This window comes from Scomber japonicus, chromosome 15, assembly GCF_027409825.1.
Source record: "Scomber japonicus isolate fScoJap1 chromosome 15, fScoJap1.pri, whole genome shotgun sequence".
NCBI classification, from domain to species: Eukaryota; Metazoa; Chordata; class Actinopteri; order Scombriformes; family Scombridae; genus Scomber; species Scomber japonicus.
In genome coordinates, this window is record NC_070592.1 from 943,282 (window position 1) to 958,281 (window position 15,000).

Consider the following 15,000-nt stretch of genomic DNA (forward strand, 5'->3'; position numbering starts at 1 on the left):
TATGATACAGTCTGTGGTATGATACAGTCTGTGGTATGGTACAGTCTGTGGGTATGATACAGTCTGTGGTATGATACAGTCTGTGGTATGATACAGTCTGTGGTATGATACAGTCTGTGGTATGATACAGTCTGTATGATACAGTCTGTGGTATGATACAGTCTGTATGATACAGTCTGTGGTATGATACAGTCTGTGGTATGGTACAGTCTGTGGGTATGATACAGTCTGTGATATGATACAGTCTGTGGGTATGATACAGTCTGTGGGTATGATACAGTCTGTGGTATGATACAGTCTGTATGATACAGTCTGTGGTATGATACAGTCTGTATGATACAGTCTGTGGTATGATACAGTCTGTGGGTATGATACAGTCTGTGGTATGATACAGTCTGTGGTATGATACAGTCTGTATGATACAGTCTGTGGTATGATACAGTCTGTGGGTATGATACAGTCTGTGGTATGATACAGTCTGTGGTATGATACAGTCTGTGGTATGATACAGTCTGTATGATACAGTCTGTGGGTATGATACAGTCTGTGGTATGATACAGTCTGTGGTATGATACAGTCTGTATGATACAGTCTGTGGTATGATACAGTCTGTGGGTATGATACAGTCTGTGGTATGATACAGTCTGTGGTATGATACAGTCTGTGGGTATGATACAGTCTGTGGTATGATACAGTCTGTGGTATGATACAGTCTGTGGGTATGATACAGTCTGTGGTATGATACAGTCTGTGGGTATGATACAGTCTGTGGTATGATACAGTCTGTGGTATGATACAGTCTGTGGTATGATACAGTCTGTGGTATGATACAGTCTGTGGGTATGATACAGTCTGTGGTATGATACAGTCTGTGGGTATGATACAGTCTGTGGGATGATACAGTCTGTGGTATGATACAGTCTGTGGGTATGATACAGTCTGTGGTATGATACAGTCTGTGGTATGATACAGTCTGTGGTATGATACAGTCTGTGGGTATGATACAGTCTGCGGGTATGATACAGTCTGTGGTATGATACAGTCTGTGGTATGATACAGTCTGTGGGTATGATACAGTCTGTGGTATGATACAGTCTGTGGTATGATACAGTCTGTGGGTATGATACAGTCTGTGGTATGATACAGTCTGTGGTATGATACAGTCTGTGGTATGATACAGTCTGTGGTATGATACAGTCTGTGGTATGATACAGTCTGTGGTATGATACAGTCTGTGGTATGATACAGTCTGTGGTATGATACAGTCTGTGGTATGATACAGTCTGTGATACAGTCTGTGGTATGATACAGTCTGTGGTATGATACAGTCTATGGTATGATACAGTCTGTGATACAGTCTGTGGTATGATACAGTCTGTGGGTATGATACAGTCTGTGGGTATGATACAGTCTGTGATATGATACAGTCTGTGGTATGATACAGTCTGTGGTATGATACAGTCTGTGGGTATGATACAGTCTGTGGGTATGATACAGTCTGTGGTATGATACAGTCTGTGATACAGTCTGTGGTATGATACAGTCTGTGGTATGATACAGTCTGTGGTATGAGCAGGTTTTTAATGTGACGTCTGGTCAGAGAGAGAGTGGAGGTCCCTCAGGTCGTGTGCAGCTGCAGCGTGAAGTCCAACCCCTCCCGTACTCCGTTGCTGTTACAAGCAGGTAGCTCTGCAGGCTGTATATTCATCTTAGAAGAGTTTTTACTTGTTTCTATTCTTTATGTTCTGATCTTGAGCCACAGGTTCAGTGATTGCATTTATTTGCATTTTGTGTTTTTTCACTAAAAATAATTAATTTATGTCGTGACTTGAGCTGCAGGTTTAGCCTCAGTTAAAGGACTGCACTTATTTTTTTAATTACTTATTTTAAATACATATTTACTAATGTTCGATCATGTTCTATATATGTTTAAAAATAAAAGACCGTTCAATGGAAAACAAAATCTTTCTTTTTGGTTTTAAATACAGACATTTCAAATATCACACGTTATATCTGTAATCATAAAACCGTGAAGCCGTGATATTTTTACCTCAGGTTATCACACCGTCAGAATCTCATAGCGGCCCAGGCCTTGTTGCATGTTTGTGTGACTTTATGAAGCTTTTTAACTCTTCGTGCTTCACTAAACACATTCGTGGCTTTTCCTGTTATATTTTTGGATCATTTTGGGCTGTGGGTTTTCATCAATAGATCTCTAACACTGTTTCCTATTAAAATGTGAGTCTTTCATACATTCCTGTTCATCAGACAGAAACATGATGAATCTGTTTAGACTCCTCATGTTACAGCAGATCAGTGAAGTGATGAAATGTTTTAAACTCTCTGCTCTCTTCCTGTTTTCTCAGTCACATACTTGCAGTTTTTTTCTGCCTGTGATATTCCAGGAATTCCCAGACTGAACAAGCTGAGACTGAATGTGATCCCAGAGCGGTTTGGGGATTACGCAACGCTGCTCTGATCAAACATGAACCCTGGCAACGTGTGTGTTGTCTGCTAAACATGAAACCAGTGCGTCATCGCTCACAAACACACAGGGGATTTCAAAATAAGAGCAGCAGCGGACAGTTTAGAGTACTCTGATTACTCTTTAACACGTCAGCTCCACAGTTTAAGCTCTCAGTGTTTAAACCAAGTCTTCCTGTACGGCAGCTCAGGAGGGACAAAATAGTCCCTTCATTCAGAATAAGAGAGGAAATAAGAGCAGGAAGCTGTGAGTGTTGGTCTGTTACAGAGATCTGAGGAGGGCCGGATCATTAAAAAGATGGAAGGATAGATGAAAGGAAGGACAGAGGGAAGCAAGGACAGAAGGAAAGACAGAAGGAAGAAAGGAAGGAAAGGGGGAAGGACAAAATGAGGGAAGGAAGGACAGAAGGAAGAAAGAGAAGGAAGGAGGGAAGGACAGAAGGAGGAAGGATAGATGGAAGGATAGATGGAAGGACAGGAGGAAGGAAGGACAGAGGGAAGGATAGATGGAAGGACAGGAGCAGGCCTGGACTGGGACAAAAATTCGGCCCTGGACTTTTTGTCCAGACCGGCCCACTACAATCCATGTGCTCAGATACTGTGCCAACTCATGTTGATGTACATTTAAACACACAAGCCCTTAATAACAGTAGTATACTGAACAATATCCCTTATATTCTGGAGACTTGAATAGGCTTGAATTAGTTTTAACTGTATAATGTGAAACTGTTGAACGAGCAATAAACCATAAACACTGACTGAAAAAAATATGTAAAGCATCATAGACTACATATGAGTTATGTTGTTAGATCAATGTCCTTCATGAACACATTAGACTATAGGCACAAAGAAAGGTGCATGTTGACACTTAAAACACTTTAACTCTGGAGACCTGATCTGGGGGAAGTCATTATAGGTAGAAATGATCAAAAATTGTGAAAGTAGCAGATCTACATGCTCAAACCACATCACATTGCAACATGTGAGTTGTAAGCTTGCACATTTGTAATTATGTGGCATCCTTTGATGAAAATAGTGGTTAAGTGGTTAATAAAAGCAACTAATCAATTAATCAGGATAGTATATGAATATGATTGTTTTCCAATACTTTAGATAACTAGATTTAGGCCTAGTTGTAACATACATAGACAGTTAAGTAACCGTTCAGTTAAGTAACCGTTTAATGAGTGTTTATCCACACCATGCTGGCAGGATCACATCTGCTTAAAACTCTATCATCACTTCCACATGGTGGAGAGTCTTCCTCAACCTGCTCCTGCACCACCGTGGCAGCGGGAGCCTCACTTGACTCACTGTCCGACACCTGCTGCTGAGAGGGACCCACTCCTGAAGCCGCTCCGGACTTTTTTTTGCACGTAGCAGCATCGGGGGGGGGGGGGCCTCTGTAGCCTATCATAGGGCCACTGGGCCAGGTATTCTTTAGACAGACAAGCCAATGGGCCTCTAATGTGTCTGCAGGCTGCAGCGGAGCTCTGTGGGCCGGTGCATGTCTCTGCCCCTGGGCCGGGAGAGTAACCATGGCAAGGCGCAGCAAAAACTGAATGAACAAATAAAAAAAATAAAAAAACGGCAGCCACCGGCCCATTATTGACCGGCCCACCGGGAAAAGTCCCGGTACTCCCTATGGCCAATCCACCCCTGGACAGGAGGAAGGAAGGACAGAGGGAAGGATAGATGGAAGGAAGGAAAAGAAGACAGGAAGGACAGTGGGCTCTCTTCTCTGCTCTGCACGACATCACTAAGCATGAAGGAGCTCAGAGGTCTCCTCTCAGACGGTTCAAACATAAAAATAACCAAAAGTTGACGGTTTGCACACAATCAGCTGGAGATGATGACATCATCTATATGTCAGGAGGCGATGACATCATCTATATGTCAGGAGGCGATGACATCATCTATATGTCAGGAGGCGATGACATCATCTATATGTCAGGAGGCGATGACATCATCTATATGTCAGGAGGGGATGACGTCATCTATATGTCAGGAGACGATGACATCATCTATATGTCAGGAGGCGATGACATCATCTATATGTCAGGAGGGGATGACGTCATCTATATGTCAGGAGACGATGACGTCGTCTGTATGTCAGGAGGCGATGACGTCATCTGTATGAGCTCGTATGAAAAGCTGCTTCTTTAAAAATGAGTCTGAACATGTTGAGCTTCACAAAAGAAGCTCAGTTTAACTTCCAGTCACAGCTGGCATCAATGTGTGTGTGTGTGTGTGTGTGTGTGTGTGTGTGTGTGTGTGTGTGTGTGTGTGTGTGTGTATTAAAAGTGTATTGTTGCAGTGCCACAATGGAACAAACAGAAAACCCTAAAAATACAGAGAGAGGAAGGAGAGAGAGTCTCTGGAGAGAAACACAGCAGCGTTTCCTCTCTGCTGCCTCTCACTATACCACACACTACACAACACACTACACTACACACTACACTACACACTCTACTACACACTCTACTACACACTACACTACACACTACACTACACACTCTACTACACACTACACTACACACTCTACTACACACTACACACTCTACTACACACTCTACTACACACTACACTACACACTACACTACACACTACACTACACACTACACTACACACTACACTACACACTACACACTACACTACACACTCTACTACACACTACACTACACACTCTACTACACACTACACTACACACTACACACTACACACTACACTACACACTATACTGCACACTACACTACACACTCTACTACTCACTATACCAGAGGTGTTCACAAGTCATTTATTGCAAGTCCGAGTCAAGTCTCAAGTCTTATCAGACTCTTCTGTTATTTAGCTTTTATCCACTTTGTCTTTATTTGCTCATCATGATGATTATCAAACATCTGATGATGTCAGAGAGTAGAAAGCACCAACAGTCGTCTACGTTATAGAAGTGATATCGATGTCGAGATATTTGGTCTAAAATATTATGATATTAGATTTAGTTCATATCAACCAGCTGTTAGTATGAACATTACACCTACACAAGCACAAGGGTACACATCTCTGCACACACACACACACACACACACACACACACACACACACACACACACACCTACACACACACACACACACACACACACACACACACACCTACACAAGCACAAGGGTACACATCTCTGCACACACACACACACACACACACACACACACACACACACACCACACACACACACACACACACACACACCTACACACACACACACACACACACACACACACACACTCACACGCACACACACACAGAGATACACACACACACACACCTACACAGTAAGTGGCAGAACTTCCTCTTCCTGTTCCACCTCTGACCTCCAGCAGGCCGACGCCCACTTCCTCTTCCTCTTCCTTTTTTTTTACACTTTGTTTAATAAATGTTGAGAAGTCAGCTGATCAGGTGAAGCTGTGAGTCATCAGCAGCTTAATGTTAACTAACCTCTCACCCCTAACCCCTAACCCTAACCCCTAACCCAGGCATGTCCACCGGCCCGGCTCGGGTCCACCGGCCCGGCTCGGGTCCACCGGCTCGGGTCCGCCGGCCCGGCTCGGGTCCAGCGGTCCACCGGCCCGGCTCGGGTCCGCCGGCCCGGCTCGGGTCCACCGGCCCGGCTCGGGTCCACTGGCCCGGCTCGGGTCCAGCGGTCCACCGGCCCGGCTCGGGTCCGCCGGCCCGGCTCGGGTCCACCGGCCCGGCTCGGGTCCACTGGCCCGGCTCGGGTCCACCGGCCCGGCTCGGGTCCACCGGCCCGCTGGCTCTGTGAGTATAAAAGCTCAGGTTATTTGTCACCTGCTGGCACGGATCATCAGATTGTGAAGTTTCCAATCGTGCCTGAATGCACCTCTTGTGACACACCTGGGGTGGTCCGTGTCACCCAAGGCCCCTCATTGGCCCCTGCGTGACCCCTGTGTGACCCCTGCGTGACCCTGCGTGACCCTGCGTGACCTCTTCCAGCCCAGCTCTGACACAGCGAGGGTGACTCTAGCTAAAACAAGGAAAGTTGACAGCGAGGGTTTTGCAGCTATTGAAAAGGACATCAGCTTTGTTCCTCTCCTGTCTCCTCCGTGGTACCTGACATCACTCCAGACCACCTGCAGCTCCAGACCACCTGCAGCTCCAGACCACCTGCAGCTCCAGACCTCCTGCAGCTCCAGACCACCTGCAGCTCCAGACCTCCTGCAGCTCCAGACCACCTGCAGCTCCAGACCACCTGCAGCTCCAGAGCTCCTGACCTCCTGCAGCTCCAGAGCTCCTGACCACCTGCAGCTCCAGAGCTCCAGACCTCCTGCAGCTCCAGACCTCCTGCAGCTCCAGAGCTCCAGAGCTCCAGAGCTCCAGACCACCTGCAGCTCCAGACCTCCTGCAGCTCCAGAGCTCCAGAGCTCCAGACCACCTGCAGCTCCAGAGCTCCAGAGCTCCTGCAGCTCCAGAGCTCCTGCAGCTCCAGACCTCCTGCAGCTCCAGAGCTCCAGACCTCCTGCAGCTCCAGACCACCTGCAGCTCCAGAGCTCCAGAGCTCCTGCAGCTCCAGAGCTCCAGACCACCTGCAGCTCCAGACCACCTGCAGACCACCTGCAGCTCCAGACCTCCTGCAGCTCCAGAGCTCCAGACCACCTGCAGCTCCAGATCACCTGCAGCTGGAGCTCACTGAGCTGAGGGTGACTGAGTGTCAGAACCAGAACCAGCAGCTCCTCTGTGAACTTTGACCAGCAGCTGGATGAGGGGTCAGGGTAAATGCTGAGCTTGTTTGATGGACAGACTGTGAGAAGACGCTCTGGGTTATGAACCCTAAGAAGAACCTGAGTGACATCATCTCTCTGAGCCAGACCTGAGTGACATCATCTCTCTGAGCCAGACCTGAGTGACATCATCTCTCTGAGCCAGACCTCTAACGGCTGCAGGAAGCTTTAACTCCTCATCTGATGCTTCTTTAATATTTATGTGTGTGTGTGTGTGTGTGTGTGTGTGTGTGTGTGTGTGTGTGTGTGTGTGTGTGTGTGTGTCTCACCGGTGGAGGTTTGGCCACCACGCAGCAGCCCATCTTGTGCCAGAAGTCGCTCATGCCGACGCTCCTGCTGCTGCTCTCTGCTGCCGCCCTGCAGGCCGGAGGAGGAACTGCAGCCTGCGGGTAATCCTGGGGCATTCAGCCGAAACTGCACCGCTGCCTCAGACACAGACCCGCTAACTACCCCAAACACTCCCGGCCGGGGCAAATACGATCCTCTGAGGCACAGCAGGGGGGCAGACCGAAGACAATCCTCCACGTCCAAAAGGTCAAAGGTCAAAAACTGTTAACTCCCAAAAAAATGACAGAAATCCAAAATGTGACAGAATCCAGAGTTGGTGTTATTAAATCCAGACGGAGGGGGTCAGGGTTAGAGATGAGCTCTTAGGGTCAGGGGTCAAGGGTCAGGGGGTGGAGCTCTGCAGGTCTGTGGAGACATGAAACACTTTATTTAAACTTTACAGGTTGTTTAATAATCTGATGAGTTAAAGTTGATCTTGTGGGTTTGTTTCATCAAACGCTCACACCCTCATTTCCTCATCATAGTGTTTCATCACACACACACACACACACACACACACACACACACACACACACACACAGAGAGACACACACACACACACAGAGAGACACACACACACACACACACACACACACACACACACACACACACAGAGACACACACACACACACACACAGAGACACACACACACACACACACAGAGACACACACACACACACATACACAGAGACACACACACACACACATACACAGAGACACACACATACACAGAGACACACACACACACAGAGACACACACACACACACAGTAACACACACATACACACACACACAGTAACACACACACACACACACACACACACACACACACACACACAGTAACACACACACAGAGACACAGAGACACACACACACACACACACACACAGAGACACAGAGACACACACACACACACAGAGACACACACACACACACACACACACACACAGAGACACACACACAGACACACACACACACACACACAGACACACACAGACACACACAGACACACAGACACACACAGACACACACACACACAGAGTAACAGACACACACAGACACACACACACACAGAGTAACAGACACACACACACACACACACACACACACACACACACACACACACACACACACACACACACACACACACACACACACACACACACACACACACACACACACTCTTCTGTGAGTTCAGACTTGATTTATGCTTCTTGTGTAATTTTCATCTTTTGCAATCTGAGTTTCAGATGAAGAACAAACCGGATCCTTTTATTTAGAGCAAACACACCGAGGGAAGAGAAAGAATCAGGAAGAAACAGAAAGAAACAGAAAGATAAGAGAAAGAAACAGAAAGAAACAGGAAGAAACAGAAAGAATCAGGAAGAAACAGAAAGAATCAGGAAGAAACAGAAAGATAAGAGAAAGAAACAGAAAGATAAGAGAAAGAAACAGAAAGAAACAGAAAGAAACAGAAAGAAACAGAAAGAAACAGAAAGAAACAGAAAGAAACAGAAAGATAAGAGAAAGAAACAGAAAGAAACAGAAAGAAACAGAAAGATAAGAGAAAGAAACAGAAAGAAACAGAAAGAAACAGAAAGAAACAGAAAGAAACAGAAAGATAAGAGAAAGAAACAGAAAGAAACAGAAAGAAACAGAAAGATAAGAGAAAGAAACAGAAAGATAAGAGAAAGAAACAGAAAGATAAGAGAAAGAAACAGAAAGATAAGAGAAAGATAAGAGAAAGAAACAGAAAGAAACAGAAAGATAAGAGAAAGAAACTGAAAGATAAGAGAAAGAAACAGAAAGAAACAGAAAGATAAGAGAAAGATAAGAGAAAGAAACAGAAAGAAACAGAAAGAAACAGAAAGAAACAGAAACATAACAGAAAGAAACAGAAAGAAACAGAAACATAACAGAAAGAAACAGAAAGAAACAGAAAGAAACAGAAAGAAACAGAAAGAAACAGAAAGAAACAGAAAGAAACAGAAAGAAACAGAAAGATAACAGAAAGAAAAGAGAAAGAAACAGAAAGATAAGAGAAAGAAACAGAAAGAAACAGAAAGAAACAGAAAGATAAGAGAAAGAAACAGAAAGAAACAGAAAGAAACAGAAAGAAACAGAAAGAAACAGAAAGAAACAGAAAGATAACAGAAAGAAAAGAGAAAGAAACAGAAAGATAAGAGAAAGAAACAGAAAGATAAGAGAAAGAAACAGAAAGAAACAGAAAGATAAGAGAAAGAAACAGAAAGAAACAGAAAGAAACAGAAAGAAACAGAAAGAAACAGAAAGAAACAGAAAGAAAAGAGAAAGAAACAGAAAGAAACAGAAAGAAACAGAAAGAAACAGAAAGAAACAGAAAGAAAAGAGAAAGAAAAGAGAAAGAAACAGAAAGAAACAGAAAGAAACAGAAAGAAAAGAGAAAGAAACAGAAAGAAACAGAAAGAAACAGAAAGAAACAGAAAGAAACAGAAAGAAACAGAAAGAAAAGAGAAAGAAACAGAAAGAAACAGAAAGAAACAGAAAGAAAAGAGAAAGAAACAGAAAGAAACAGAAAGAAACAGAAAGATAAGAGAAAGAAACAGAAAGAAACAGAAAGAAACAGAAAGAAACAGAAAGAAACAGAAAGATAAGAGAAAGAAACAGAAAGAAACAGAAAGAAACAGAAAGAAACAGAAAGAAACAGAAAGAAACAGAAAGATAAGAGAAAGAAACAGAAAGAAACAGAAAGATAAGAGAAAGAAACAGAAAGATAAGAGAAAGAAACAGAAAGATAAGAGAAAGAAACAGAAAGAAAAGAGAAAGAAAAGAAAAAGAAAAGAGAAAGAAACAGAAAGAAACAGAAAGAAACAGAAAGAAACAGAAAGATAAGAGAAAGAAACAGAAAGATAAGAGAAAGAAACAGAAAGAAACAGAAAGATAAGAGAAAGAAACAGAAAGAAACAGAAAGATAAGAGAAAGAAACAGAAAGAATCAGGAAGAAACAGAAAGAAACAGAAAGATAAGAGAAAGAAACAGAAAGAAACAGAAAGATAAGAGAAAGAAACAGAAAGAAACAGAAAGATAAGAGAAAGAAACAGAAAGAAACAGAAAGATAAGAGAAAGAAACAGAAAGAAACAGAAAGAAACAGAAAGAAACAGAAAGAAAAGAGAAAGAAACAGAAAGATAAGAGAAAGAAACAGAAAGATAAGAGAAAGAAAAGAGAAAGAAACAGAAAGATAAGAGAAAGAAAACAGAAAGAAACAGAAAGAAAAGAGAAAGAAACAGAAAGATAAGAGAAAGAAAACAGAAAGAAACAGAAAGAAAAGAGAAAGAAACAGAAAGAAAAGAGAAAGAAACAGAAAGATAAGAGAAAGAAACAGAAAGATAAGAGAAAGAAACAGAAAGAAACAGAAAGAAACAGAAAGAAACAGAAAGAAACAGAAAGATAAGAGAAAGAATCAGCTTCAGTCTGATCACTAAAAGACTTGTTTTAACTTTAAACTTTCACAAACTTCCCAAAACGCTCCTATACTTTCCTTCTCAGATGTCCTCTCACATCTATAACTCCTTTTCTTTTGTCTCCGTGTTAAACTTCCTCCCTAAACTTTCCCAAACGTTCTTAAACTTTCCTAAACTTTCCTAAACGTTCTTAAACTTTCCTGAACTTTCCCAAACGTTCTTAAACTTTCCTGAACTTTCCCAAACGTTCTTAAACTTTCCTGAACTTTCCCAAACGTTCTTAAACTTTCCTAAACTTTCCTAAACTTTCTTAAACTTTCCTAAACTGTCCTAAACTCTCTTAAACTCTCTTTAACTTTCCTTCTCAGATGTCCTCTCACATCTATAACTCCTTCTCTTTTGTCTCCGTGTTTAGAACATGACTCTTCTTCTAAACGTGTCTCAAACATCGTCCTCGCCGTGGAGGAACTCAGCCGTGGTGGAAATCCTAAAAATATCCCAAAATATGTCCTAAACTCTCAAAGTGGTCCTCACAAAGATAGAAAGGCCAAACAGGAGCGCTCACTCTGTCATTCTGCTGCATGGGAACCAAAACACAGAGACACATTAAGCATGACTAAACACTGGGTGTGGTTCACACACAGCGCAGGAAACACACACTCACACACTCACACACACACACACTCACAGTCACACACTCACACACTCACACACTCACACAGCGCAGGAAACACACACTCACACACTCACACACACACACACACACACACACACACACACACTCTCACACACTCACACACACACACACACTCATTCACACACACACACACTCTCTCACACTCTCTCTCTCAGGCTTGTAAAGTCAAATTAGAGACCGTGTAAAGTGAATTCAGACTTTTTCTTCTAAACACATTAAATAGGTCATAAATGTATTTCTAAAAAAGGTTAAAAAGCATTTCAACCATTTAGATTTGAATTGTGGAGCTAGGATTAGCATAAACCCGCCCCTGCTGCTGTAGAGGTAGAAATACATTCAGCACACACTACTACTACTACAGTCTACAGTTAGCCAGTTAGCTGAGTTAGCACTACTACTACTACAGTCTACAGTTAGCCAGTTAGCTGAGCTAGCACTACTACTACTACAGTCTACAGTTAGCCAGTTAGCTGAGTTAGCACTACTACTACTACAGTCTACAGTTAGCCAGTTAGCTGAGTTAGCACTACTACTACTACAGTCTACAGTTAGCCAGTTAGCTGAGTTAGCACTACTACTACTACTACAGTCTACAGTTAGCCAGTTAGCTGAGTTAGCACTACTACTACTACAGTCTACAGTTAGCCAGTTAGCTGAGTTAGCACTACTACAGTCTACAGTTAGCCAGTTAGCTGAGTTAGCACTACTACTACTACAGTCTACAGTTAGCCAGTTAGCTGAGTTAGCACTACTACTACTACAGTCTATAGTTAGCCAGTTAGCTGAGTTAGCCGCCGAGCTAGCCGCTAAGCTAGCAGCCGAGTTAGTTGCCGAGTTAGCCGCGAGCTAGCAGCCGAGTTAACCACCGAGCTAGCCGCCGAGTTAGCGACGAGTCTGCTGACGAGCTGGCCACCGAGTTAGCAGCTGAGTTAGCCGACGAGCTAGCTGCCGAGTTAGCAGCAGAAAGCTCTCAGACGTAGCGTCCATGTTTCTGGTAGAGGTGGTGACTTTGATTGACAGGTGACGTTTGGTAGGGGGCGGGGCTTCAGCGGAATCGGTGGCCACGCCCACAGCGTTTGGGAGCAGAGAAAGAGGCTGATTTTTACACAACTTTGAAGCCTAATTTCATACATTTGGTGATTTTTTTAATCATTCAAATTTGGCAGGGTGGTTAACAACACACTTTTCTGTGGTATGTCAAACTCAAAATACACATTTATTCTTACTTTACAGACTTTAAAGACTTTCTTCAGACTCGACAGTCCAATCAGAGTTGGTCCTATCTGGTCCCTGGATAACAGACTGAGTGATGAATGAAGTGGTATTTACGTTAATCAGCTGATCGCTAACAGAAGAGTCTGAAGGGTTAAACGTCTCTGTTTCTATTTCAGAGGACGGACGGAGCAGGGTTAGGGCTGCGAGGACGGAGGAGACGTCTGGAGTTCGTCCAGAAACATTTGAGCAGCAGATAAAGAAAGAATGTGAGCAGAGAAACAAGCAGCTTCATGCTTCACATCTCAGCAGAGAGGAATTCAAGCCTCAGCGTGGAGACTCCAGCTTCACCTGAGAGACGGACTACACTTCCTGTTTGTGCTCGGACTCGGAGGACAAACTGTTTCCTGCGTCTGAAAACAGCTGCAGAGAAAAGTTCAAACTGTCAAAGAGTGAAACAGTAAAAACAGCTGATTCCTGTTTTAACCCTTTAAATACTGATCATCATGTTTCAGAGAGCAGACAGTTTCTTTCCTTCCTCCCTCCCTCCTTTCCTTCCTCCCTTCCACCCTTCTTTCTCCCTTCTTCCTTCTGTCCTTCCTCCCTACCTTCCTTCCTTCCTTCATAAGTTAAGTTTAGTTTCAGTTTAAGTTGAGTTTAGTTTAGATCCTTTCCTCTCATCAGTCACAGCGGTCCAGAGGAAGCTTCCTAACTTTCACCAGGAAACGAGGATAAAGTTAAAACTAAAACTAACCTGATCAGACTCTACATGCAGCTCTGCTCTTTGTTCCTTTACGACTGGTGCTGTGATTTGGCGCTTTGTAAATAAAGATTGATTGATTGATTATGAAGAGTTTGAAATCAATGAACACTTCAGACTGAATCAATCTGAAGAGTTTTAAATAGTTTTTAAATCCAAACATCAGATTTATGCTTCAAGTCTTCAGTAAGCATCATGACTGCAGCCTGTAGGTGGCGCTACACGCTCTGAACGCTGCTTCCTGACTCTATTTAAACCTCATGACCAGCCTTCCCATGACTGTGTGTGTGTGTGTGTGTGTGTGTGTGTGAGAGCAGAATATTTGTCCCATGATGTCAGTGTGAGGAGGAGGAACAGGAAAACTGTGGAGACGCCGGCCTGAACTAACAGGAGTAGTAACACACACACACACACACACACACACACACACACACACACACACACACACACACACACACACACACCCCTCCTCTGACTGCAGATGGTTCGGTCCGGCCGTCAGTTTGAATCTGGAAACTCAAACTGAGCAGAGTCACAGTTTGTTCTCAGGATGAAGGAAAATTAAACGTTACAGGAAGTTAAAACAAACACGACTTCAACGCTCTTAAATGTGAGAATAAATGTTGGTAAGATGATGAATCCATAAATGAGTTAAACTAGATTTAAAAGCAGCATCAGGTTTGTTAAAATGTACATTTAGTATTTTTGTTGGTTTTATAGATAAATTCAGACTGAACTCCGCAGCAAGACATCATGGAGGTTACGACCACTTCAATATAATCAATATATTACGGAAGGAAGGAAGGAAGGAAGGAAGGAAGGAAGGAAGGAAGGAAGGAGAGAGGAAGGAAGGAAGGAAGGAGGGAAGGAAGGAAGGACAGAAGGACAGAAGGAAGGAAGGAAGGAAGGAAGGAAGGAAGGAAGGAAGGAAGGAAAGGAGGACGAAACAAAGGTTCTAGATAAATTCAGACTGAACTCCGCAGCAAGACATCATGGAGGTTACGACCACTTCAATATAATCAATATATTAAGGAAGGAAGGACAGAAGGAAGGAAGGAAGGAAGGAGAGAGGAAGGAAGGAAGGGAGGAGGGAAGGAAGGAAGGACAGAAGGACAGAAGGAAGGAAGGAAGGAAGGAAGGAAAGGAGGACGAAACGAAGGTTCTAGATAAATTCAGACTGAACTCCGCAGCAAGACATCATGGAGGTTACGACCACTTCAATATAATCAATATATTAAAAAAAGATCAATAAGAGAGATTTGAAATGACATTTGACCCATT

The 15,000-nt window shown here is 43.5% G+C and overlaps 1 protein-coding gene across 1 annotated transcript in view; it reads right to left on the reverse strand.

The window, feature by feature from the left end:
• Window positions 1-15,000, reverse strand: part of cdc42se1 (CDC42 small effector 1) — a 35,342-nt gene that overhangs the window by 12,165 nt on the left and 8,177 nt on the right. The window contains exon 2 of the mRNA XM_053334747.1: window positions 7,551-7,974. Within this exon, the coding sequence (XP_053190722.1) occupies window positions 7,551-7,685 (135 nt within the window). The 5' untranslated portion in view covers window positions 7,686-7,974. The remainder of the gene's footprint in view (window positions 1-7,550; window positions 7,975-15,000) is intronic.